Consider the following 22910-nt stretch of genomic DNA (forward strand, 5'->3'; position numbering starts at 1 on the left):
TAAAAAAAGAATTTTGTAGAGACGGGGGTCTCACCATGTTGCCCAGGCTGGTACCAAATTCCCGGGCTCAAGCAATCCTCCCGCTTCGGCCTTCCAAAGTACTGGGATTATAGGTGTGAGCTACCACGCCCAGCCTAAGGCAAGTTTTATTTTGTTCATGGTTGTATTCCTTGCATTTGGAACTCAGAAGAGGTCTCGAAAACCTCGAAGATACAGTAACTACCAACACATCTCCCTGCTTCAAGTCTTTCTCCATTCATTCATATGCATGAGCTAGGATCTCTTACCCCATGGTGTCAGTATAGTGCATCTTATTAATTTCGGCTGCTTTTTAGCTTTCATTTATGTTTGTATTTCCGTCACATTTTACATTGCTCACCAAAGGCCACTGCTAGCGGGAAAAACTGCGAAAGGAGACTTGAGGGCAGCAGACGCTGTAGCTGCTCAAAAATTGGCCGAATTTAACAGTAGGCTGGAGGAGCTAAAAAATGTTTTCGCACAGAAGAGTGAGCACGTCCAGACCGGTCTTTTTAGCACTTTCTTAGGCCTTGAGGATGAAACCCCACCAGCGTACGGCCGGCTGTAGGGTAGAAAAGAACCAGTTAGTATTTGCGGCGCTGGGAAGTAGCGTCCATCCGGCGGGTGTAGGAAAATACTTCCGGCGTTCTGGTTTTTTACGTGCTGAGTCACAGCCGAAGGCTTGCCCTGGGTCCGAGGGGTAGGGTACTCAAACTATGACACGAATGGGAAATTTTAAAACTTTGGAATTAATTCTCTGCACTCGTTTCTCAGTTTTCTCATTAGGGGAATATTTTTCTATGAGACGCGGAGGACTACTCAATGGTTGTTACAAAACACTCCCTGCGTACGTCATAAACGCGCCAGGTGCCCTTCTTCCGTCGTCCTCCGCGCCACTCTCTCCGCCTCTTCTCCCTTGCCCCGCCCACTTGGGTTTCGAAATGCTCGCTGGTTGTTCCGAGAATCAGTCCGGGTCACGTTGGTTCCTCTCCTTGCCTGTTCTCATTGGTTGCTTACGTGAGCGTGACTACTTTCTTGCCTCATGATTGGCTAAAATCAGGAGCGTCATCGGCGGCCGGGAGGGCGGAGGGATGAGGGAAGTCGGCGTGAGGGAGACTGGGTTGGGGGAGGGGTTCAGGCCTGTTCCCCGCGGCTGCGGCAGCACCAGCGCCGGCCGCCACCGCCTCTGGAACGCGGAGGAGGTGGGTCCTGGGAAGCGGGATGTCCATCGCTCCAGCTTGGTGGTGAATGCTGAGGAGAGTCACTGTTGCTGCAGTCTGTGCCACCCGGAGGAAGTTGTGTGAGGCCGGGCGGGAGCTCGCGGCGCTCTGGCGAATCGAAACGCGGGGTCGGTGCGAAGACTCTGCTCCTGCCAGATCCTTTCCTATTCTGGCCATGCCTGGAAGGAACAAGGCGAAGTCTACCTGCAGCTGCCCTGACCTGCAGCCCAATGGACAGGATCTGGGCGAGAACAGCCGGGTTGCCCGTCTAGGAGCGGATGAATCTGAGGAAGAGGGACGGAGGGGGTCTCTCAGTAATGCCGGGGACCCTGAGATCGTCAAGTCTCCCAGCGACCCCAAGCAATACCGGTGAGGGAGGAGGCTTGCACTGGGGAGGCGAACAGTGTGCCGGCTTCTCTGTCGGTGCCGCCGTGACTTCTTGTCTCCATGTCTCCCAGTGGAGCAACAGGGCACACTTTCCACCCCCAAATGCTTTCGTGGGTGGAGGTGGCAAGCGTGATTAGAGGCTTCCCTGTGGTGTCAGCTGGGCAAGTGGGAAATCTTGGGTTCTAAGATGTCAGAATGGGAGAAGCTTATCGAGTCATTTGAATACAGTCGCTAAAGCAAGAATGGAGGTTTCTTTGAGGAACGCAGCCTGAATGGTGAGGGAGTCTTGGTATCATGTTACCAGAAAAGGTTGACGGAGTTGGGTACTTTAATTTTGGAGGACAGGATATTTAAGGGGCGTATTATCACTATCCAAAATACATGAGGGACGCTTAAGTGATAGATGAAACTAGTGGACGAAAGTTACCAGAGGATGGTGTGGCTTCAGTAAAGTAACTTTGCATCATACTTGGCCTAAATTGAAGTGGCTTGTTTCCATGGGTAGTTCTCCGTTACCAAAATGGTTGGGCGACCTCTTCCAGGAATATATTAGAGAGGACTTGGGTCTCAGTTGGGTGAGTTGTAAGGTTTCTTCTAATCTTGAAATTCTCTACTTTTGGTTTGTGCGGGAGTCCTCTAAACATTTCTAATAATTGGTGATTCAGTCCCCACCTGAATATTTCCTTCAGAGGTAGCTTATTTCATGGAGTATCGTGACTATGATGTATCTTGTGTGTGTGTGTGTGTTTTAATGAGAGCCTGGGTCTTGCGATGTTGCCCAGGCTAATTTCAAACTCCTGGGCTTAGGGAATCCTCCTGCCTTGGCCTCCCAAAGTACTGGGATTACAGGCATGAGCCACTGTGCCAGGCCTGGACTTTGATGTATTTTAAATAGAGTTTATATTGTCCAACAACTTTGTTGAACAGATTGAGGAAATTGAGACCCAGAGGGTTTGCTTCTTGCTTCGAATCACACAGCTAAATAATAACAGAACTGGTATAATGACCCCTACTATCTGACACCAAATTCAGTGTATCATTTACTGATTTCTTTCTTTCTTTTTTTGTTTGAGACGGAGTCTCGCTCTGTCACCAGGCTGGAGTGCAGTGGCGCGATCTCGGCTCACTGCAGTCTTCGCCTCCCGGGTTCAAGCGATTCTCCTGCTTCAACCTCTCCAGTAGCTGGGACTACAGGTGCTCGCCACCATACCCAGCTAATTTTTTGTATTTTTGTAGAGACGGAGTTTCACCATATTGGCCAGGATAGTCTCCATCTCTTGACCTCGTGATCCGCCCGCCTCTTCTCCCAAAGTGATGGGGTTACAGGCGTGAGCCACCGCGCCCTGCCCATTTGCTGATTTTTAACAAAGTTCTTGTTCATGTGAATTGAAAACTGAAGGATTCTAGCTCTAAATTTGTTATAAGCCCCTACAGCATTAGAGCAAGAAAGAACCTTATAATCTTTTCCACTTCCCACCACCCCTCTTTGACAGATGACCAAAACTGAGGTCTAGAAAGAAGTGACTTAGCCCCAAGTTTAGGACCAGCCTAATTTCTCCTGTCACTTCAAGTCTAGATACATTTTCCCCAGGCTGCCAGAGTCAAGGGGTCTTTATAAATGAGCTAAATTTTTGCTTTCTCATCAAAGAGGTGGTTGTACAGGTTGAGTATCCCTAATCCAAAAATCCAAAATGCTTGGAAATCCAAAACTTTATGAGTGCCAACATGACACCACAAGTGAAAAAGTCCACACCTAACACCTTTGCTTTTTGATGGTTGGTTCATGTACACAAACTTTGTTTCATGCACAAAATTATTAAAAATATTGTATAAAATTATCTTCAGTTTATGTTTATAAGGTATATATGAAACATAAATGAATTTTGCATTTATACTGGGTCCCATCCCCGAGATACCTCATTGTGTATACGCAAATATTCCAAAATCCAAAAAAATCCAAAATTTGAAATACTTTTGGTCCCAAGTGTTTCAGATAAAGGATACTCAACCTGTATTGGCAATATATAAATTAGCAAGTTGAAAACTTGATTAAAGGTGCTTAGTTTTTGCCTTCCAGATCAAATGTTCAATAATGGTTTCAGGGTTTTTTCCTGTCTATATAAAGTTACATAATAACTAATGTTTATGGAATATACACTATGTTTCAGCTACTGTTGTAACTGCTTTAGATGTGTTATTTCATTTACTGACCTCATTTTTGGTAAATTTGTTTGACAGATACCTATTAAGTCCTACTCTGTGCCAGGCACCAAGCTAGATTAAATATTTTCTGAAACTTGGTCAATGTGATAAATGTTAGTCTGGGTGAATATACAAAAATGATTGAGCCAGTACATGCCTTCAGGGAAAACAGTAGAGAGAGACACAGACACATTAAAAAAAGAAAAAAAAAAATTAGAGACTGTTATGGTGGCTCATGCCTATAATCCCAGCACTTGGGCGGCCGAATTGGGAGGATCACTTGAGCCTAGGAGTTCGAGACCAGCCTGGGCAACATAGTGAGACCCTGTCTCTACACAGAAAAAATTAGCCGGGTGTGGTGGTGTGTGCCTGTAGACCCAGCTACTTGGGAAGCTGAGGTAGGAAGATCCCTTAGCTGTTTCAAAAAACAAGTAAATAAAATTAGGACACTAAAGTTTTATAGAAGCCATAATGGAAGTATGTCCTAGATATATTGAGGAATGAAATACATTGGTAAATTCCACCGGGGGAGAAAGGAAAGACTTCAAAGAGGAGATAATGCTTAAGAGTTGTTCTTTGAATAATTGTTGCATTTTTGTCTTTATATGGCTTTTGCCAAGTCATTGTCCTTCTTAGTGTTTCAGCTTAGTTTAAAAACGAAGGGGGTTGGTTAGAACAAGTGTTTTTCAATAACCCTCCCCTTTCAAAAGAGCAGTTCTTCCGTATTACCTGTTTTATAGACTGGAGTTTCAATTGGACTTTTGAAGAAAAGATGTTATTAGTTTAAAATAAAGGTGGAAAATCTCAGGACTAGGTGATCTTTAAAGACTTACCCAAATTCAATTCTGTGAATTTTTGTAACCAGAAACACCCTTAGGAGGCATCTGCAGCCCAGAGAGCTGAATTATCCTTCCAGATTCTGCTGAGATATTCCCTCTGTGAAGTCTTTCTAAGCAGAACTAATTCCTCCTTCCATTGTATTTCAGTAGGATTTTGTACATGATCCATTACAGTACATAGCATCATATTATATGTCTTTTGAATAAGTACCAGAGGAGGACACATTTAGAGTAATATTGTGGTGAAATAATATCTTGAAAGATTTACCAGTCTTCATTTATTAATAACCTGCGGAATTTTACTTCAGCATATGTGTAATTTGTATTCAGCTTTTTTTGAAATGTTGGGCGTATTTCCAGGACACCTATTACGCTTTTTTAGAGATCTGTATTAAATGCTCACCAAGTGTTGATTCCCTTCCCTTCTAGAAGGGTTAAGGGACTTCAGGTTGGGAATTGATACTCAAATTTTTATTGGCGTTGAGTGGAAATTCTAGTTGGGCAGGATTAGTAGTGGTGTTTTCTATTTATTTTTTATTTTTATTTTTATTTTTGAGACAGGATCTCACTTTGTAACCCAGGCTGGAGTGCAGGGGCATGATCATGGCTCACTGCAGCCTTGACCTCCCAGGCTCAGGTGATCCTTCCACCTCAGGCTGTCCAGTAGCTGGGACTACAGGCACGTGCCATCATGCCCAGCTAATTTTTTGTAGAGATGAGGTTTTGCCATGTTGTCTAGGCTAGTCTCGAACTCCTGACCTCAGATGATCTGCCCTGCTTGGCCTCCCAAAGTGCTGGGATTATAGGCACAGGTGAGCCGCTGCACCTGGCCTGGCCGTGGTGCATTCTGAATAGTAAATAATTTTAACAATGAAGAACACTTAATGTTAGGTATTTTGGATTGAATAAAACAAGTACAAAACACCCTCCATGTTTAACCTGCTTGTAAAATGATCTGTATTTCTATGGAGGAGGAAAGAACAAATGAAATAGTATATAAACTTCTTTTTTATTTTTTTTAATGATTAAAAAAATTTTGAGACAGGGTTTCAATTCATCGCCCAGGCTGGAGTACAGAGGCACCATCACAACCTGCCCCACCATGTCTGGCTTAATTTTTGTAGAAATGGAGATGGGGGGTGGTGGTGGGGGAGGGCGTCTCACCAAGTTGCCCAGGCTGGTGTTGAACTGACCTCAGGGGATCTGCCCACCTCAGCCTCTCAAAGTGCTGGGATTACAGGCGTGAGCTACCACACCCGGCTGAAAAGACATAAACTTCCGAAGGGCAAACCCTTCTAATTTAAATTTTGGTCAGACTGTTACAAGTGAGGAGATGGTTATCTTAATAAATTTTCAGGCTGGGCGTGGGGGCTCATGCCTATAATCCCAGCACTTTGGGAGGCGGAGGTGGGTGGATCATCTGAGGTCAGGAGTTCAAGACCAGCCTGGCCAACATGGTGAAACCCTGTCTCTACTAAAAATAAAAAAATTGGCCGGGCGCGGTGGCTCACGCCTGTAATCCCAGCACTTTTTGGGAGGCCGAGGCGGGCAGATCACAAGGTCAGGGGATCGAGACCACGGTGAAACCCCATCTCTACTAAAAAATACAAAAAATTAGCCGGGCGCGGTGGCGGGCGCCTGTAGTCCCAGTTACTCAGGAGGCTGAGGCAGGAGAATGGCGTGAACCCGGGAGGCGGAGCTTGCAGTGAGCCGAGATAGCGCCACTGCACTCCAGCCTGGGCAACAGCGCGAGACTCTGTCTCAAAAAAAAAAAAACAAAAAAAAACCAAAAAAACCACAAAAATTAGCCAGTTGTAGTGGCAGGCGCTTGTAATCCCAACTACTTGGGAGGCAGAGGCAGGGGAATCGCTTGAACTCGGGAGGCAGAGGATATAGTGAGCTGAGATCACGCCACTACATTCTAGCCTGGGTAACAGAGCAAGACTGTGTCTCAAAAATAAATAAATAAATAAAATAAAAATTCAATATATTATAGAAATAATGGGTGGGTATATGCTGAATAAGGTACAGGCTATTTCTGAATATTATGTTGTTTACTGTTGTATGCTGTTGAACAGGAGGAGGATCACAATTCAAGTGAGCGGAACAGTTGCATTGAGAACACTAACGTTTGTTGGCTTCCTGAATAGTTTGCTAGTGAAGTGGCTCACTTCTGAGCAGAAGCCTTTTGCTCACTTTGGCAGCACCTATACTGAGCAGAAGCTTTATATAAATCTAAGGTATCAGAAGAAAACTATACACCAGGAAATAAGATAACTTTTTTTTTTTGTATTGGATGGGAAGAACATAGGTTTATTTGTTGATATTTACAACGAAAACTCCTGGAACAGTAATGCTTCATTCAATACGTGAGCCAGTAATTTCATTTGTGTGTGTTTCGTTTCACATACACACAGACACACAAATATTGCTAAAATGATAATAAAATCTCACAGCTACAGAGAAATCATGACTTCCATGTGCATAAATTCCAGGAGATTGACAACAATTCATTAGTCTGATATAAATGAACAAATGAATCCAAATCTCTTTTTTTGCACTCCCACTTGTCTTGTAAAGTAGAGGTAACCTGGATATTACTTCATGCGATTCAAACTCATTTAACACAATAAGTGCTTTTAAGGTCGAAGTATGTTAAATCTTATGAAAACTAGTATAACTTTAATAAACACATCTTTTGTCTCTTACTATTCCTTAGACTGATTTCCTTATTTTGTTTTGTGTTTGAGACAGTCTGGCTCTGTCACTCAGGCTGGAGTGCAGTGGCATGATCTCAAGTCACTGCAGCCTCTACCTACCAGGTTCAAGCCATCCTCCCCACCTTGGCCTCCTAAGTGGCTGGGACTACAGGTGCACACCATCATGCCCAGTTAATTTTTGTATTTTTTTTAAGAGATGGTATTTCGCTCAGGCTAGTCTCAAACTTCTGAGCTCAAGCAATCAGCCTACCTTGACCTCCCAAAGTGCTGGGAGTACTGGCATGAGCCACTGCACTGGGCCTGACTGATTTCTTTAATGTGGGCTGATGGGCTAGTAAGAATAGAAAGAGTATATATTGTTTATAACTAAAATGTGTGTGTGTGTGTGTGTGTGTGTGTGTGTTTTAGGAAAATAAGATTTAGCATTAAAAAGCTCTCTGTTGGCCAGGCGCGGTGGCTTACACCTGTAATCCTAGCACTTTGGGAGGCTAAAGCAGGCGGATCATGAGGTCAGGAGTTCAAGACCAGCCTGGCCAACATGGTAAAACCCTGTCTTTACTGAAGATACAAAAAATTAGCCAGGCGTGGTTGCGTGCCTCTGTAATCCCAGCTACTTGGGAGGCTGAGACAGGAGAATTGCTTGAATCTGGGAGGTGGAGTTTGCAGTGAGCTGAGATTGTGCCATTGCACTCCAGCCTGGGCGACAGGGTGAGACTCTGTCTCAAAAAAACAAAAACAAACCCAAAAAAGCTCTCTGTTTTTCTGGCTGGGTGCGGTGGCTCATGCCTGTAATCCCAGCACTTTGGGAGGCCAAGGCTGGTGGGTCACCTGAGGTCAGGAGTTGGAGACCTATCTGGCCAACATGGTGAAACCCTGTCTCTACTAAAATACAAAAATTAGTTGGGCGTGGTGGTGGGTGCCTGTAATCCCAGATACTGGGGAGGCTGAGGCAGGAGAATTGCTTGAACCCAGGAGGCAGAGGTTGCAGTGAATCGAGATCACGCCCACTGCGCTTTAGCCTGGGCGACAGAGCCAGACTCTGTCTCAAAAAAAAAAAAAAAAAAAAAGCCAAAAAAAAAAAACCAAAACAGAAAACAAACAAACAAAAACGCCCTGTTTTTAAAGAACTGAATGATGGTAAAAACTCTTTTGCTTTTAAGAAGCTTATGATCTGCTATAGGAGAGTCAGGGAGCAGATACTGAAACTGAAATGCATTAAATATAATAGGTGCTAGAATAGGGATATGTAAAGTATGACTTTTGTTTTGTCATTTGTGTTTCTAGTTTGCTATCTACTGGTATGTGACCTTTAGCAAGTCAACTCATGTCTCTAAGTCTAAGAATATTCATAAGGACACAGAAGAAGAGCAACCCATAAACAATTGAAATTGAAAAGGAGCAGTCGGGAAGCAGCTGATAGTGGCTTTTTTTTTTTTTTTTTTTAAATGAACCAGTGGAGGAGAATGCTTGAAGCAAGGAGTGATGATAGATAAAACAGAGGTCAAGTAGTACTAGGCCTGAGTCTCTTTTGGAGACTCAAGAAATTACTACTGGTGAAAGTTTCAAAGGAGTGATATGGAGGCAGAAACCAGAGTGTAGTGAGTTAAGGATGAATGGAGAGTGAGACATTGATTGAGATGGAGTCTTGCTCTGTCACCCAGGCTTGAGTGCAGTGGCATGGTCTTGGCTCACTGCAACTTCCACCTCCCGAGTTCAAGCGATTCTTGTGCCTCAGCCTCCCAAGTAGCCGGGATTACAGGCATGTGCCACCATGCCTAGCTAATTTTTGTATTTTTAGTAGAGAGGGCGTTTCATCATATTGGCCAGGCTGATTTTGAACTCCTGACCTCAAGTGATACCTGTCTGAGCCTCCCAAAGTGCTAGGATTATGTGAGGCACCATGACCGACCAAGAGTGAGAAATTTTGAATGGCGAGGTACACATTGTTTGGTTTTAAAGGGGAAGGGATGAGAGGAGATTTTAGGATAAAAACAGTACATTGTAGCAAGAGTGTTTTTTTCAAGATGAATAAGAAGTGAGCATGCCTTGCTTGAGAAAAAAAGAATCAGTAGAGATGCTGAAGATACAGTAATAGATTACTAGTAATAAATTACTAGTAATAGTAATAGATCCTTAGATAGTTGTGAGGTGACAGGATTAATCTTAAGAACATATGCAGAGAGACTCATTTTAGAGAGATGAGAAAATATCTTCACTTAGAGCGAAGGAAGTTGTAATTAGTGTGGATGCAGGCAGTGAAAACTTGAAATGGTAACTTTCCCCCCTTTTCTGTAAAGTAGTCATTAAAATGTACTTAGATGGTCCTCTGGGAAACTAGGGGAAATAGTGGGATGCATAGGGGAAGCCTTGAGTGTGAAGGTTTGAAATAGCTAATGTAGAAAATGGGTGAAGTATATACGTGGTAAATACTAAGAAAATTTGTGGGTTCCTGAGCATGAAATGATAAAAATAAAGCAGTATTTTAAGATTAAAGCAGTAGTTTAAATCCATAGGATGTGGCAGACTGGCTTAAGAATCAGTTATAATTGTGTGTTGACACAAATGGTACTAGTCTTTCTGTAGCTGATGTGTTTGCCTCTTCACTTTTCTTTTTGCTTTCCACTTAATTCACTTTAAATGTTTGCAAGGCTAAATGCCCACGAGTATGGATATCATGTCTGTTTTATTCACTCAATATCTAGCACATTTTAGGTTCTCAAATAATATTTGTAGAATGCATGAGTGTATGAGTGCTTACATGCCAGTTATTTTCACAGAACCCATGGGGATATTTTGCCAGAAATTTCTTAGATTAAAATTGTATTCTGAAGCTGGGCACAGTGGCACATGCCTATAATCCCAGCTATTTGGGAGGCTGAGGTGGGAGGATGGCTTGAGCCCAGGAGTTCAAGACCAGCCTGCACAACAAAATGAGATCCCTCCATCTCTAAAAAAAAAATTTGTTTTAAGCGTATTTTGGCCAGTTGTTTTAAAGCAATTGATTTTCAGAGAAAATGAATATGGACAGGTTACAGAAGTACAAATAATACAAATAGTACAGATGCATATGTTGATATTATGTATTTTATGTGGAAGCTTGTGCTTGGCATAGTAAGCACTCAAATGTTAGCCATTACTGTTTTTATATGTTTACAGTTACTGGATTAAGGCCATGAATAAAGCTTTCTTTGTAGCATTTTTTGTAGTAGTAAAAAGTTGGTACAACTTTGTTTTCCATTGGTTGAATAAAGATTAAACTATGATACAGTTTTACAATGAAAATAATACATAGCTATAAAAAGAATAGGTGGTTTTATGTATTGAAATAGATCTCCTCTGATTTATTGTTGAGTGAAAACTAGTGGCAAAACAAAATGTATAATTACATTTGTAAAAGGAAAAAACATTACTGTTATATGTTTACCTAAATTATAGTTTTTAACATATTCATATATATGTACAGAAATGATTAGGTATGGTATTCAGCAAGCTTATTTCTCTGGGGAAAGGAAGGGGAGATTTGACTTTTGTTTTATTTATTTTTTCATAGTTACAGGAAGATAAGTGTTAAATAACAATAAAGAAGTATTATGTGGTCATCATAGGGAAGGAACCTTAGATAAAAGAAAATTTAAGAATTCTGGCTGGGTGCACTGGTTCATGCCTATAATCCCAGCATCTTGAGAAGTCAAGGCAGGAGGATCGTTTGAGATCATGAGTTTGAGGCCAGCCTGGGCAACAAAACAAGACCCTACCTCTACAAAAAATTAAAAAATTAGCTGGGCTTTGTGGTGTGCACCACCAAGCTGGTGTGGTCCCAGCCACTTGGGAGTCTGAGGTGGGAGGATGGCTTGAGCACAGGAGTTTGACATTGTCGTGAGCCATGATCACACCAGTACACTCCAGTGTGGGCAACAGAGTGAGACTCTATCTCAAGAAAAGAGAATTCTCCATAATTATTCTACGCTGCATTAACCACTGGTAACATTTTAAATAATTTCTATGCCTTATTTTATTTTTTGAGATGGTGGCTCACTCTGCCTCAGGATACAGTGCAGTGGTGTGATCTCAGGTCACTGCAACCTCTACCTCCCAGGCTCAAGTGATCCTCCCACTTCAGTCTCCTGAGTAGCTGGGACTACAGGCATGCACCACCACACCTGACTAATTTTTGTAGAGATGGGGTTTCACCATGCCACCCAGGCTGGTCTCGAATTCCTGGATCCTGGAGTCAAGTGATCTTCCTGCCTTGACCACCCAAAGTGCTGGAATTACAGGCATGAACCACTGTGTGCCCAGCCAGACAGTACTGTTACTACATGATAGATTTAAGTGCTATTCTATGAAAATACATTACTGAACAGGTACTAAGCAGTAATTAGAGTATAAATGGATTGTATTCTCTCATTTCATTCCTTCTAACAAACTTCTCATAATGGCAGGTGATGTCCAAGGCCGCCTATTTTGTTCTTAACATTCTATCTTCATCTTTATCTTCTGTTGTGCTATTTTGTGCTCCTTTTCTTGGCACATGTTTTCTTTGGTCATATTTGCCTTTTGAATTCATGCATGAGTATCTCCTCTCTTTTCTATTTTCCTTCAGTAGTCCCTTCCCACATGTAGTTAGTGACTCTTGTGTGGCCCTCTAGCAATGTAGCAATTTTTTTTTCAAGCGATTTCATATTTTTGTAGTTATTACTTGTCTTTCCATTCTATTCTGTTGAAATTTTTGAAGGGAGGGAATTTGTTTCTTTGAGTCTTTGCATATGGTCTCTTCTGTTACTAATAAATGAATAGTCTGTTCTCCTAAGACCTGCCTCTACTCTCCAGTTGTGCACTGGATCCCATCTCCTTATACATTTTATGTTCCACTAATTATTCCAGCAATTGTTCTTCCATCCTGCATCATCAGTTTGTCGTTTACTGGGTCATCCCCAGGAGCATACAAATACACTGTAATTGTTTCCATCTTCAGGAGAAAAAATTTCTTTATTCTGTATCCCCTTGGAGCTATGTCCTTCTGGCTAGTCAGTTTCTCTGGTAACTTTGTAGCAAAACTTGTTGAGTTATCTGTACTTGCAGTTTGTAATTCATCTGTTCCCATTATTTCTTAAGGTCACTCAGAGTAGACTTCTGCCACTATTGTTACACTGAAATAGCTAGTTCAGGGTCACTAATATCTTTACATTGGTCAATTCTCAAGTTATCTTAGTCAACCTATCAGCATCATATTGCATAGTGCATCATTCTTCTTGAAATGCTTTGATCAGTTGACTTTCAGGTTACCACTGTTCATAGTTCTCTTCCTGCTTATTCACAGATCTCTTCTCATTTCCCTGACTTCTAAATTTTGGATTGTCTAGGGCTCAATTTTCAGACTTCTCATCTACCCTTACTCCCTATGTTATCCAGTCTCATGACTTTAAATATCAGCACGTATAAAATAAATTTTATTGTTTTCCTATCTTCATGTTTTTTCTTACTCTTTTTTTTTTTTTTTCATAGCACTTACTGTCATTTGACATAAATTTACTTGTGCATTGTCGTTTTCCTGCACTGGAATGTTTCATCACAAGGGCAAGGAATTAGTTTTGTTTACTGCTTATATCCCCAGTGCCTAGAGTAGTGCCTGTTTTAAAGTCTTGCTTCCATTTCTGTCTTCTTCCTTTTCTCCTTTGGCTTGTTACATAAAGATATACTTTTCAGTTTTTTGTTTGTTTGTTTGGTCACTTTTCTTGTTTTTTGTTTGGATCAAAACATAATGTTTAGTCTGGGCACAGTGGCTCATCATGCCTGTAATCCCTGTGCTTTAGTAGGCTGAGGCAGGAGTATCGCAGGAGCCCAGGAGTTTGAGGTTACAGTGAGCTATGATCGCGTCATTGTGTTGCAGCTTGAGCGACAGACTGATACCCTGTCTTTGAATATATATGACATATATGTTATATAGAAAACATGTATGTATATATAAAACATACATATATATAGAAACAAAACCTTACAGATACAGTTGAAACCCTCTTTATGTTGCCTCTTCCCGTTACCTTCTCTGTCTTCTTTTTTCAGTGTTAACCATTATCTAAATTTCATGTATATAACATACCGTTTCTGTCTATAGTTGTATACTTTTTAGTAAACATACTTTTTAAGCAGTATATATCATTGTTTTTGCATGTTTTAAAACATTATAGAAATAGAAAAGTATCACATTAGATGTCTCATAATCTTTTTTTTTGTTTGTTTTTTGGTTTAACATTGCTTTGAGATTTATCCATGTCAATCAGTGTAATACTAGTTATTTGTGTTAACCAATGTTTAATATTTTGTTGATGAATACATCATTATTTTCCTATTGTCATTTGGTTACAATTTTCTGTTATATTTTGTTTTATGACTATGCCACAATTTATCTTTTCTCTTTTTGTTTTTCATTTAAGTTGTTTCTAGTGTTTCAGAGAACTGTATATGGTTCCTTGTGCACACATTTGAGAATTTATCTGGGGCATATACCTATGAGTGAAATGATACCTATAGGTGAAATGACTGGGTATAATCATTTTTAACCTCACTAGATATAGCCAAAGTACTGTTCTAATGGGTTGTGCTCTTTCACATTGACACCAATAGAACATGAGAGTTCCTGCTTCTTACGTGCTTACATTTTTAGCAGTTATTGGTATTGTTAGTTTCTTTTTTTTTAAAGATCAGTTCTCACTCTGTTGCCCAGGCTGGAGTGCAGTGCTGGAATCATAGCTTACTGTAACCTAGAAGTCCTGGGCTCAAGGGGCCCTCTTGCCTCAGCCTCTGGAGTAGCTGGGACTGCCACCACGCCCAGCTAATTTAAAACAATTTTTTTTTCTTTTTTTTTTGAGATACAGTCTTCCTCTATTGCCCAGGCTATGCAGTGGCGTGATCTTGGCTCACTAGGTTCAAGTAATTCTTCTGCCTCAGCCTCCCGAGTAGCTGGGACTACAGGCACCTGCCACCATGCCTGGCTAATTTTTTTTTTTTTTGTATATTTAGTAGAGCTGGGGTTTCACCATGTTGGCCAGGATGGTCTTGTTCTCCTGACCTCCTGATCTGCCCTCCTCGGCCTCCCAAAGTGCTGAGAATACAGGCGCGAGCTATCATGCTTGGTCGATATTGTTAGGTTTAAAAAAAATTACTGATCTGTGGAAAATTTTATTTCTCACTTTTTTTTAAAGGCTAGTCAAGTGAAGCAGCTCCGGAGAAGGCATCATTTAGTTGTGAATACCACTGTATGTACTCAGATCAGTCTATATTTTTCTTTCGTAAAAAATCTTCTTAGGCTGGGCGCAGTGGCACATGCCTATAATTCTGGCAGTTTGGGAAGCCAAGGCGGGTTAATCACCAGGAGTGCAAGACCAGCCTGGCCAACATGGTGAAACCCCATCTCTACAAAAATACAAAAATTAGCCAGGCATGATGACAGCTGCCTGTAATCCTAGCTACTTGGGAGGCTGAGGCGGGAGTATCGCTTGAACCCGGGGAGGTGCAGGTTGCAGTGAGCCATGATCGCGCCGTTGCACTCTAACCTGGGTGACAGAGTGAGACTCCGTCTCAACAAAACCCCCCAAAACTTAAAAAATTTGTATTTCCTCTTATTACTAGTAAGATCAGGCATTATTTCATACTTTCTAGACATTAGGATTTCTCCTTTCATGAATTGCCTGCTTTTCTATTGGGTTGTTTTTTCTTTTTATAAATTTGACTTGTAAAAATTCATTTTATTTTGAATGCTAATTTTTTGTTGATTATATGAGTTGCAAATGTATTCTCTAAGGCCATAGCTTATGTTTGCTCCTTGTTTATAAAGTCATAGAATTTAATCAGTTATTGATCTTTTATGGTTTGCACTTTTGGTATCTTATTCTAAAAATTTTATGACAGTATTTTTTTTAACATTAAAAAATCTAATTTTTTTTTTTTTTTAAGATGAGGTCTCACTCCATCACCCAGGATGGGGTGCAGTGGCGTGATCTCAGCTCACTGCAACCTCTGCCTCCCGGGTTCAAGTGACTCTCCCACCTCAGCCTCCTGAGTAGCTGGGACTACAGGCATGTGCCACCACGCCTGGCTAATTTTTGTATTTTTGGTAGAGACAGGGTTTTACCATATTAGCCAGGCTGGCCTCAAAGTCCTGGCCTCAAGTGATCTTCCCTCCTTGGCCTCCCAAAGTGCTGAGATTATAGGTGTGAGCCACCATGCCTGGCAAAAATCTAATTTTATTACTGTGTTTTTAAAACTATGGATAACCAGTTGTCCAGTCATACTTTTAAAAAAGTATAAATCCCAGAGATCACCAAATATTTTCTGTAAAAGGTCCAGCTAATAAACACTGGGCTTTGTCAGTCAGGAGGCAAAATTGAGGATATTATGTAAGTACTTGTATATCAAAAAAGAAAACAAATTTCTGCAAATTTTTGGTGAAAATTTTTATGAAGTTCAAAATATAGTATATGTTTTGGTAATACAGTTCTAGTAAGAATGACGGAATTTTTATTGGGATAACATTTTGCTTTATTGGGATTCAAAATTAAGTGTTCGTCAGTCAATTGCCAATGTTCATCTGTTAAGTCTGATTTGTAATGAGATTTTACATATTCTATCTTTGAAAATGTCTTTCCACACAGCTAGGTACTGCCAATATATTAATATGAAATACTGATAGCAATCTATGAGTACAGATGGTCCCTAATTTATGTTGGTTCAACTTAGGGTTTTTCCACTTTCCATGGTGCAAAAAAGTGATATGCATTCAGGAGATACTGATCTTTGAGTACCCATATGATCTTTCTGTTTTTCACTTCAGTATTGTATTCAATAAATTACATGAGATATTCAACACTTTATTATAAAATAGACTTTGTGTTGGATGATTTTCCCCAACTGTAGGCTTATGTAAGCATTCTCAGCATATTTGAGGTAGGCTAGGCTAAACTGTTAATGTTCAGTAGGTTAGGTTAAATGCATTTTCAATTTACAGTATTTTCAACTCAAAATGGGTTTATCAGGACCTAACCCTGTTGTAAGTCGAGGAGCATCTGTATATGACTTTAATTGAGCATACTCATTGCTTGGAAAATATTTATATAATTCTATTAGGTTCTTCTCTGATATTTTTTCCTTTTAACATGTATTATAGATTGAATAGATCAAACACTATAGATCAGTCACTTCCAATTAAATTAGGTGGAATCTCCTCAATTGCACAGTTAATTGGACTTTGAAATATAGAAGTTTCCTCGTGATTGCAACAAGGTCTGGAAGGCACTGCTGAAACCATAGTTTGTGGGGGAATGGAGGTATTGCTTCTTGTTTTAACTTTTTATAGCACAGGAAGTATATGAAGCAGCTTGCCATTACTTGTGATTCAAACATCATTGTTGATTGAAATGACTTAAGTGCTGTTTTGTCTTGTAATTTTAGGTTGAATTCATTAAAGAAACATTATTAAATCTGCACCAAAGGCTAATTTTTTTTTTTTTCTTGAGACAGAGTCTTGCTCTGTCACCCACGCTGGAGTACAGTGGTGTGATCTTGGCCCACTGCAGCCTCCACCTCCCGGGTTCAAGTGATCCTCCTGGTTCAGTCTCCCAAGTAGTTGGGACTACAGGCATGCGCCACCATTGCCCAGCTAACTTTTGTGTTTTTAGCAGAGACAGGGTTTCACCGTGTTGGCCAGGGGCTGGTCTTGAACACCTGATCTCAAGTGATCTGCCTGCTGTGACCTCCCAAAGTGCTGGGATTACAGGTCTGAGCCATCATGCCTGGCCTCGTTTTGAACTTCTCTGAAGAAATTCTACAGTGATGTGATACTTTGTTTTAAATTTTCTACTTTTTCTGGTTATTGCTTGCTTTTTTTTTTTTTTAATTTTTTTTATTTTACACAGTCTTGCTCTGTCATTCAGGCTAGTGTGCAGTGACCCGATTTCGGCTTGCTGCAAGCTCTGCCTCCCAGGTTCAAGCGATTCTCCTGCCTCAGCCTCCCGAGTAGCCGGGATTATAGGCACATGCCACTCCACCTGGCTAATTTTTGTAGTTTTAGTCGAGATGGGGTTTTGTGGTTCAGCTGGTCTCAAACTCCTGGCCTCATGTGATCTGCTTGCCTTGGCCTCCCAAAGTGCTGAGATTACAGGCATGAGCCACCGCTCCCAGCCTTTTTTTTTTCTTTTTTTTTGAGACAGGACCTCCTCAGTCTATTTCCTAGGCTGGAGTGCCGTGTCATGATCATGGCTCACTGCAGCCTTAACCTCCTGGCTCAGGCGATCCTCCCACCTCAGCCTCCCGAGTAGCTGGGACCACAGGTGTTACCACCTCTGGCGAATTCTAAAAATTATTTGCAGAGATGAGGTTTCCCTTTGTTGCCCAGGCTGATCTTGAACTCCTGGGCTCAAGCAGTCCTCCCACCTCAGCCTCCCAAAATTCTGGGATTACAATCATAAGCCACCACACTCAACCTCTCTCTCTCTTTTTTTTTTTTGTCCTTTTTTAAAGGGATGATCTCATTGTGTCACCCAGGCTGTACTGCAGTGGTGCCATCATAGCTTACTGCAGCATCGAACTCCTAGGCTCATGTGATCCTCCCACCTATGCTGCCCAAAGTGTTGGAATTACAGGCATGAGCTACTGCTTCTAGATGGATGTGTTTTATTGGTCGGGGGAAAAAGCCATATATACATATGTATGTATTTTTTACTAATTCTTCCCCTCTGTTTTTTTTTTTCTTTGAAACTACTATATAATATGGGAAATCACAGGTTCTATGTGGAGGAACTTTGCTAAGGTAATGGTTTTTTTTTTTTTTTTTGAGACGGAGTCTTGCTCTGCTGCCCAGGCTGGAGTGCAGTGGCCGGATCTCAGCTCACTGCAAGCTCCGCCTCCCGGGTTCACGCCATTCTCCTGACTCAGCCTCCTGAGTAGCTGGGACTACAGGCGCCCGCCACCTCCCGGCTAGTTTTTGTATTTTTTAGTAGAGATGGGGTTTCACCATGTCAGCCAGGATGGTCTCGATCTCCAGACCTCGTGATCCGCCCGTCTCGGCCTCCCAAAGTGCTGGGATTACAGGCTTGAGCCACTGCACCCGGCCAGGTAATGGTTTTAACCTCTTTGTCTTCTTTTTTTTCCTTTAGAGACGGGTTCTCACTCTGTCACCCAGATTGTAGTGCAGTGGCATGATCATAGCTCACTGCAGCCTCAAACTCCTGGGCCCAAGCAGTCCTCCTGCCTTAGCCTCCCGAGTAGCTAGGACTACAGGTGCACATGCCCAGCTCATTTGCTTAATTAATTTATTTTTACTAGAGATGGGGGTCTCACTGTGTTGCCTAGGCTTGTCTCTAACTCCTAGCCTCAAATGATCCTCCTGCCTCAGCCTTCCAAAATGTTGGGATTACAGGTATGAGCCGCCGCACCTGGCCCCTTTTTCTCTCTTACTCCTCTCCAAAAAAGGAGTAACATCTGGTAAGTGAGTGTGGTAGAATGACCTGGGGCATGCTTAGCTTAACTTTTTCATCCCTCCCCTCTTCAGTTCAGCATACAGATAGCTAGTGCAGTTAGTTGACTTTTGAGCAATACCAGTTGAACTGGACTTATATGCTGATAATTTTCAACCAAAGGGGATTCGCAAATGAAGTATTCTCAGGATGGGAAACCAGCTTTTTGTATATATGGGTTCTGCAGGGCAGACTGTAGGACTTGAGTGTGTGCATATTTGGATATACAGGGGAGATCCTGGGACCAGTCCCCCTTGTATACCAAGCAAGGGACGACTGTATTTTGGTATATAATTGGCCATTATAGTAAGCTGGCCAAGTAGTGGTTGGTTTGATTTTCTATCCAGATCACAAAAACGTTCTCCCTGTCAGCAGTAAGATGGTTTTGCTTTCTTACCATTCATATGTTCCCTGGAGTAGCACATTAAATTTCCTTCAAGAACTTTTCCTTTGCATTCACAACTTGGCTAACTGATTGCTGCAAGAAGCCAAGCTTTCAGCTGATCTTGGCTTTTGACATGCCTTCCTCACTGAGCTTAATCATTTCTAGCTTTTTTTTTTTAAGAGATGGGGGTATCACATTGTTGCCCAGGCTGGTCTTGAACTCCTGGGCTCAAGTGATCTACCTGCCTCGGCCTCCCACAGTGTTGGGATTACACGTGTGAGTCACTGTGCCCAGACTTATTTCTAGCTTTTGATTTTAAGTGAGAGATGTGCAAAGTCATCCTTTCACTTGAACACTTAGAGACCATTTAAGGTTACTAACTGGCCTAATTTTAATACTGTTGTGTCTCTGGAAATAGGAAGGCACAAGGAGAGGGAGAGAGATGGATCAGTCAGAACACATACATTTATTGATTAATTATCGATTATGTCTTATGGGGATGTGGTTTGTGGCTCTCCGAAACAATTACAATAGGAATACCAAAGATCACTGATTACAGATTATTACAACAGATATGATTTAAAAGTTTGAATTATTGCAGTAATTACAAAAATGTGACAAAGACACGAACACATGCTGTTGGAAGATAGACTTGCTTGATTCAGGGTTTCACACCTTCAGTTTTTTTTGTTTTTGTTTTTCAAAAAAAGTAAGCTGGCCGGGCGCGGTAGCTCACGCCTGTAATCCCAGCACTTTGGGAGGCTGAGGCGGGCGGATCACAAGGTCAGGAGATCGAGACCATCCTGGCTAACACGGTGAAACCCCGTCTCTACTAAAAATACAAAAAATTAGCTGGGCGCGGTGGCGGGCGCCTGTGGTCCCAGCTACTCGGGAAGCTGAGGCAGGAGAATGGCGTGGGCCCAGGAGGCGGAGCTTGCAGTGAGCCGAGATCGCGCCACTGCACTCCAGCCTGGGCGACAGAGCCAGACTCCGACACACACACACTCACACACACACACACTCACACACACACACACTCACACACACACACACACACACACACACACACACACTAAGCTGGGTATGGTGATTTATGCCTGTAATCCCAGCACTTTGGGAGGCTGAGGTGGGCAGATCGCTTGAGCTCAGGAGTTTGAGACCAGCCTGGGCAACATGGTGAAAACCTTGTCTCTGCAGAAAATATAAAAATTAGCTGAGTGTGGTGACGCACGCCTGTGGTCCCAGCTTCTTGGGAGGCTGAGGTGGGAAGATTGCTTAAGCCTGGGAGGCAGAAGTTGCAGTGAGTGAGATCATGCCACAGCCCTATACAGCCTGGATAATAGAGTGAGACTCTATAAAAATAAAATAAAATAAAATAAATAATAACAGTGAAGCTTAATAAAGTAAAGCACAATAAAACTAGGTATGCCCATGATATGTAACATGTCACCTCTCACTTCAGCCATGTAGTCTCAAGTCCTTCTGTTTTATTTTTTTCCCAAGCATTTTTGGATTTAAATACTTAAACTCTTAACTGTGGTTTTAAATTTTTAGTGACTGAAAGCAGCTTCTTCACAAAAGGTTGGTTTCTTTTTTTCAGAAACAAAAATGAGTGGGTGGGTACTTTATTATAAAGATAATACCACATTCTTGATTCTTGGACGTGGTTTAAAATCTACTTCAGTCTTTATCCTTAGTACAGGAGCAGTGGGAGAGTGAAACCAAATGAAGGAAGACAGGTTTAATAGGGTAAAAGAGGTTTTGTTAGAGAAAGATTGGCATCTTTCTCCCCACCCTCCAAAATATATGTATACACACTTATATGAATACTTGAGACCACAGAATTTGAGAGGAGGTAGTGACAAGCTATATAAGTCATTACATAATTAGCTCCCAACCACACTGTTTTGACCTAAAATGATTTAGCACCATCTATGTAGGTCTAGAAATAGCAATTTAAGGCTAAAAACTGAATTATCAGTTCCTCTATATATGAAAACGAGGTCTTGGAGAGTATATAGTATTCCATGGTATGGTTATAGAATAGTTTATTTGCATATTCCTTTATGTATGAACGTTTGGGTGATTTCTGCTTTATCTCTATCATAACCATTTTTGCAGTGAAAATTGTTGATTTATCTTTGCTCATATGTGTTAACATTTCCATAAGATACTGTGGTGTGTTCAAAGCTTTAGACAAACTAAATTTAACAGAATTTAATTGAGCAGCCCCTGAATTGGGCAGTCCCTGAACCAGAATAGGTTCAGAGAGGCTCCATCACAGCTGCATGGTCAAAGAATATTTATGGATGGAAAAAGGAAAGTGATGTACAGAAAATGGAAGTGAGGTACAGAAACAGTCATATTGGTTATAGCTTGGTGTCTGCCTTATTTGAGCATCATTTACACAGTTGGCCACCTTTGGCTGAAACTTAGTGATTGGCACAAGAGTAGGTTATGGTCTGTTCATACATTTAGTTAGGTTTCAGTTCACTAGTGCAGAGAAACCTTTAGGCTGAACTTAATTTTGAGAGGTTGACCAGAACCTTGCACATTGATGTCGTTCTGTCACCATCATAAATATACTTATTCAGTCTCAAATCCCACTGGGAAATAACAGAATGGTGGATTTTGTGTGGTGGGAAGAAGGATGTCAGGTAACTGTTAAGTGTTAGGGCAGAGGAGACCTTGTGTTAGATTCTCCTGTTTATAGGAGAAAAATAAACCCTAGTCTGTTTGGGACCACTTTGCTTCCTTAGAGTTTTGGCTTGATTATGTTGCATTTAGCATGAGTGACTCCATATTGGTTTGGTGTGTTCTACTGGGGCCTGGTGCACAAGCTCAGTCCAAAACAATGACCTCCCATAGTTTTGTTTTAAAATTGCCCCCTTTTGATCAGGCACTCACTTAGGTGAGTGTGACCAAAACTTAGGGCCTTAGTGCCACTCACAGTTACTATGATTTTCGGTTTCCCATCTCAGCATGTCTTTCATAGGTTACAGTTTACTTACAGTTACACATTTCTTTTGAGTTTTTGTCATTCTAGTTGAAGAGAGACCATTTGACATTTTAGGGATGCTTGCATGCAAACATTTAAAAACTTTTGAGAGAATACAGTACACCAGGGAGACTATTATCATGACTATATAAGGATGGTAATACCACAAGTTTGGTGTATGCTCCTTAGCCAGGGTCCTCATGAACCAAACCAACTAAAATCAAATAGATCAAAGAATGAACTAGATAAAGAGTCTGCTCATTTTAACCAAGCAACCTTTTTGTTAATCTTCTACAAAGCATTGCCTCATTTATCCCAAACCATGGAGAAAGAGACCTCAAAATTAATGCCCATCCAGAAGGGTGAAGACTGCCTGGCAGTTTTCTCTTTAACCTATGATGTTGGTTCAGAGGAGTAGACTAATGTTCTGTGTCTGATTACAAAGTGCCAAAGGTACCATTAAAATTTCTCACCCACATTGGCCCTTTATCTTGAGATAAAAGGTTGTCTGTGAAGTCCTCCACAAATAAAAGTATACATCATGAGTGTACACAGGGAGACCTCCTTTTCAATTCTATTGTTTGTAGAGGCATAAGCAAGGAAAAAGTTGAGAGATGAGAGTCTCATGGTA

The 22910-nt window shown here is 41.4% G+C and overlaps 1 protein-coding gene across 3 annotated transcripts in view; it reads left to right on the plus strand.

The window, feature by feature from the left end:
• Positions 1-1129: 1129 nt before the first annotated feature.
• LOC105495043 (nardilysin convertase) overlaps positions 1130-22910 on the plus strand; it is a 98325-nt gene continuing 76544 nt past the window's right edge. The window contains exon 1 of one of the 3 annotated variants that reach the window (XM_011764174.3): positions 1130-1607. In XM_011764174.3, coding sequence (XP_011762476.1) covers positions 1267-1607 — 341 coding nt within the window. In that variant the 5' untranslated portion in view covers positions 1130-1266. The remainder of the gene's footprint in view (positions 1608-22910) is intronic. The other 2 variants (XM_011764175.3, XM_011764176.3) reach the window with 2 other exon arrangements.

The sequence above is a fragment of the Macaca nemestrina genome, chromosome 1 (genome assembly GCF_043159975.1).
Source record: "Macaca nemestrina isolate mMacNem1 chromosome 1, mMacNem.hap1, whole genome shotgun sequence".
NCBI classification, from domain to species: domain Eukaryota; kingdom Metazoa; phylum Chordata; class Mammalia; order Primates; family Cercopithecidae; genus Macaca; species Macaca nemestrina.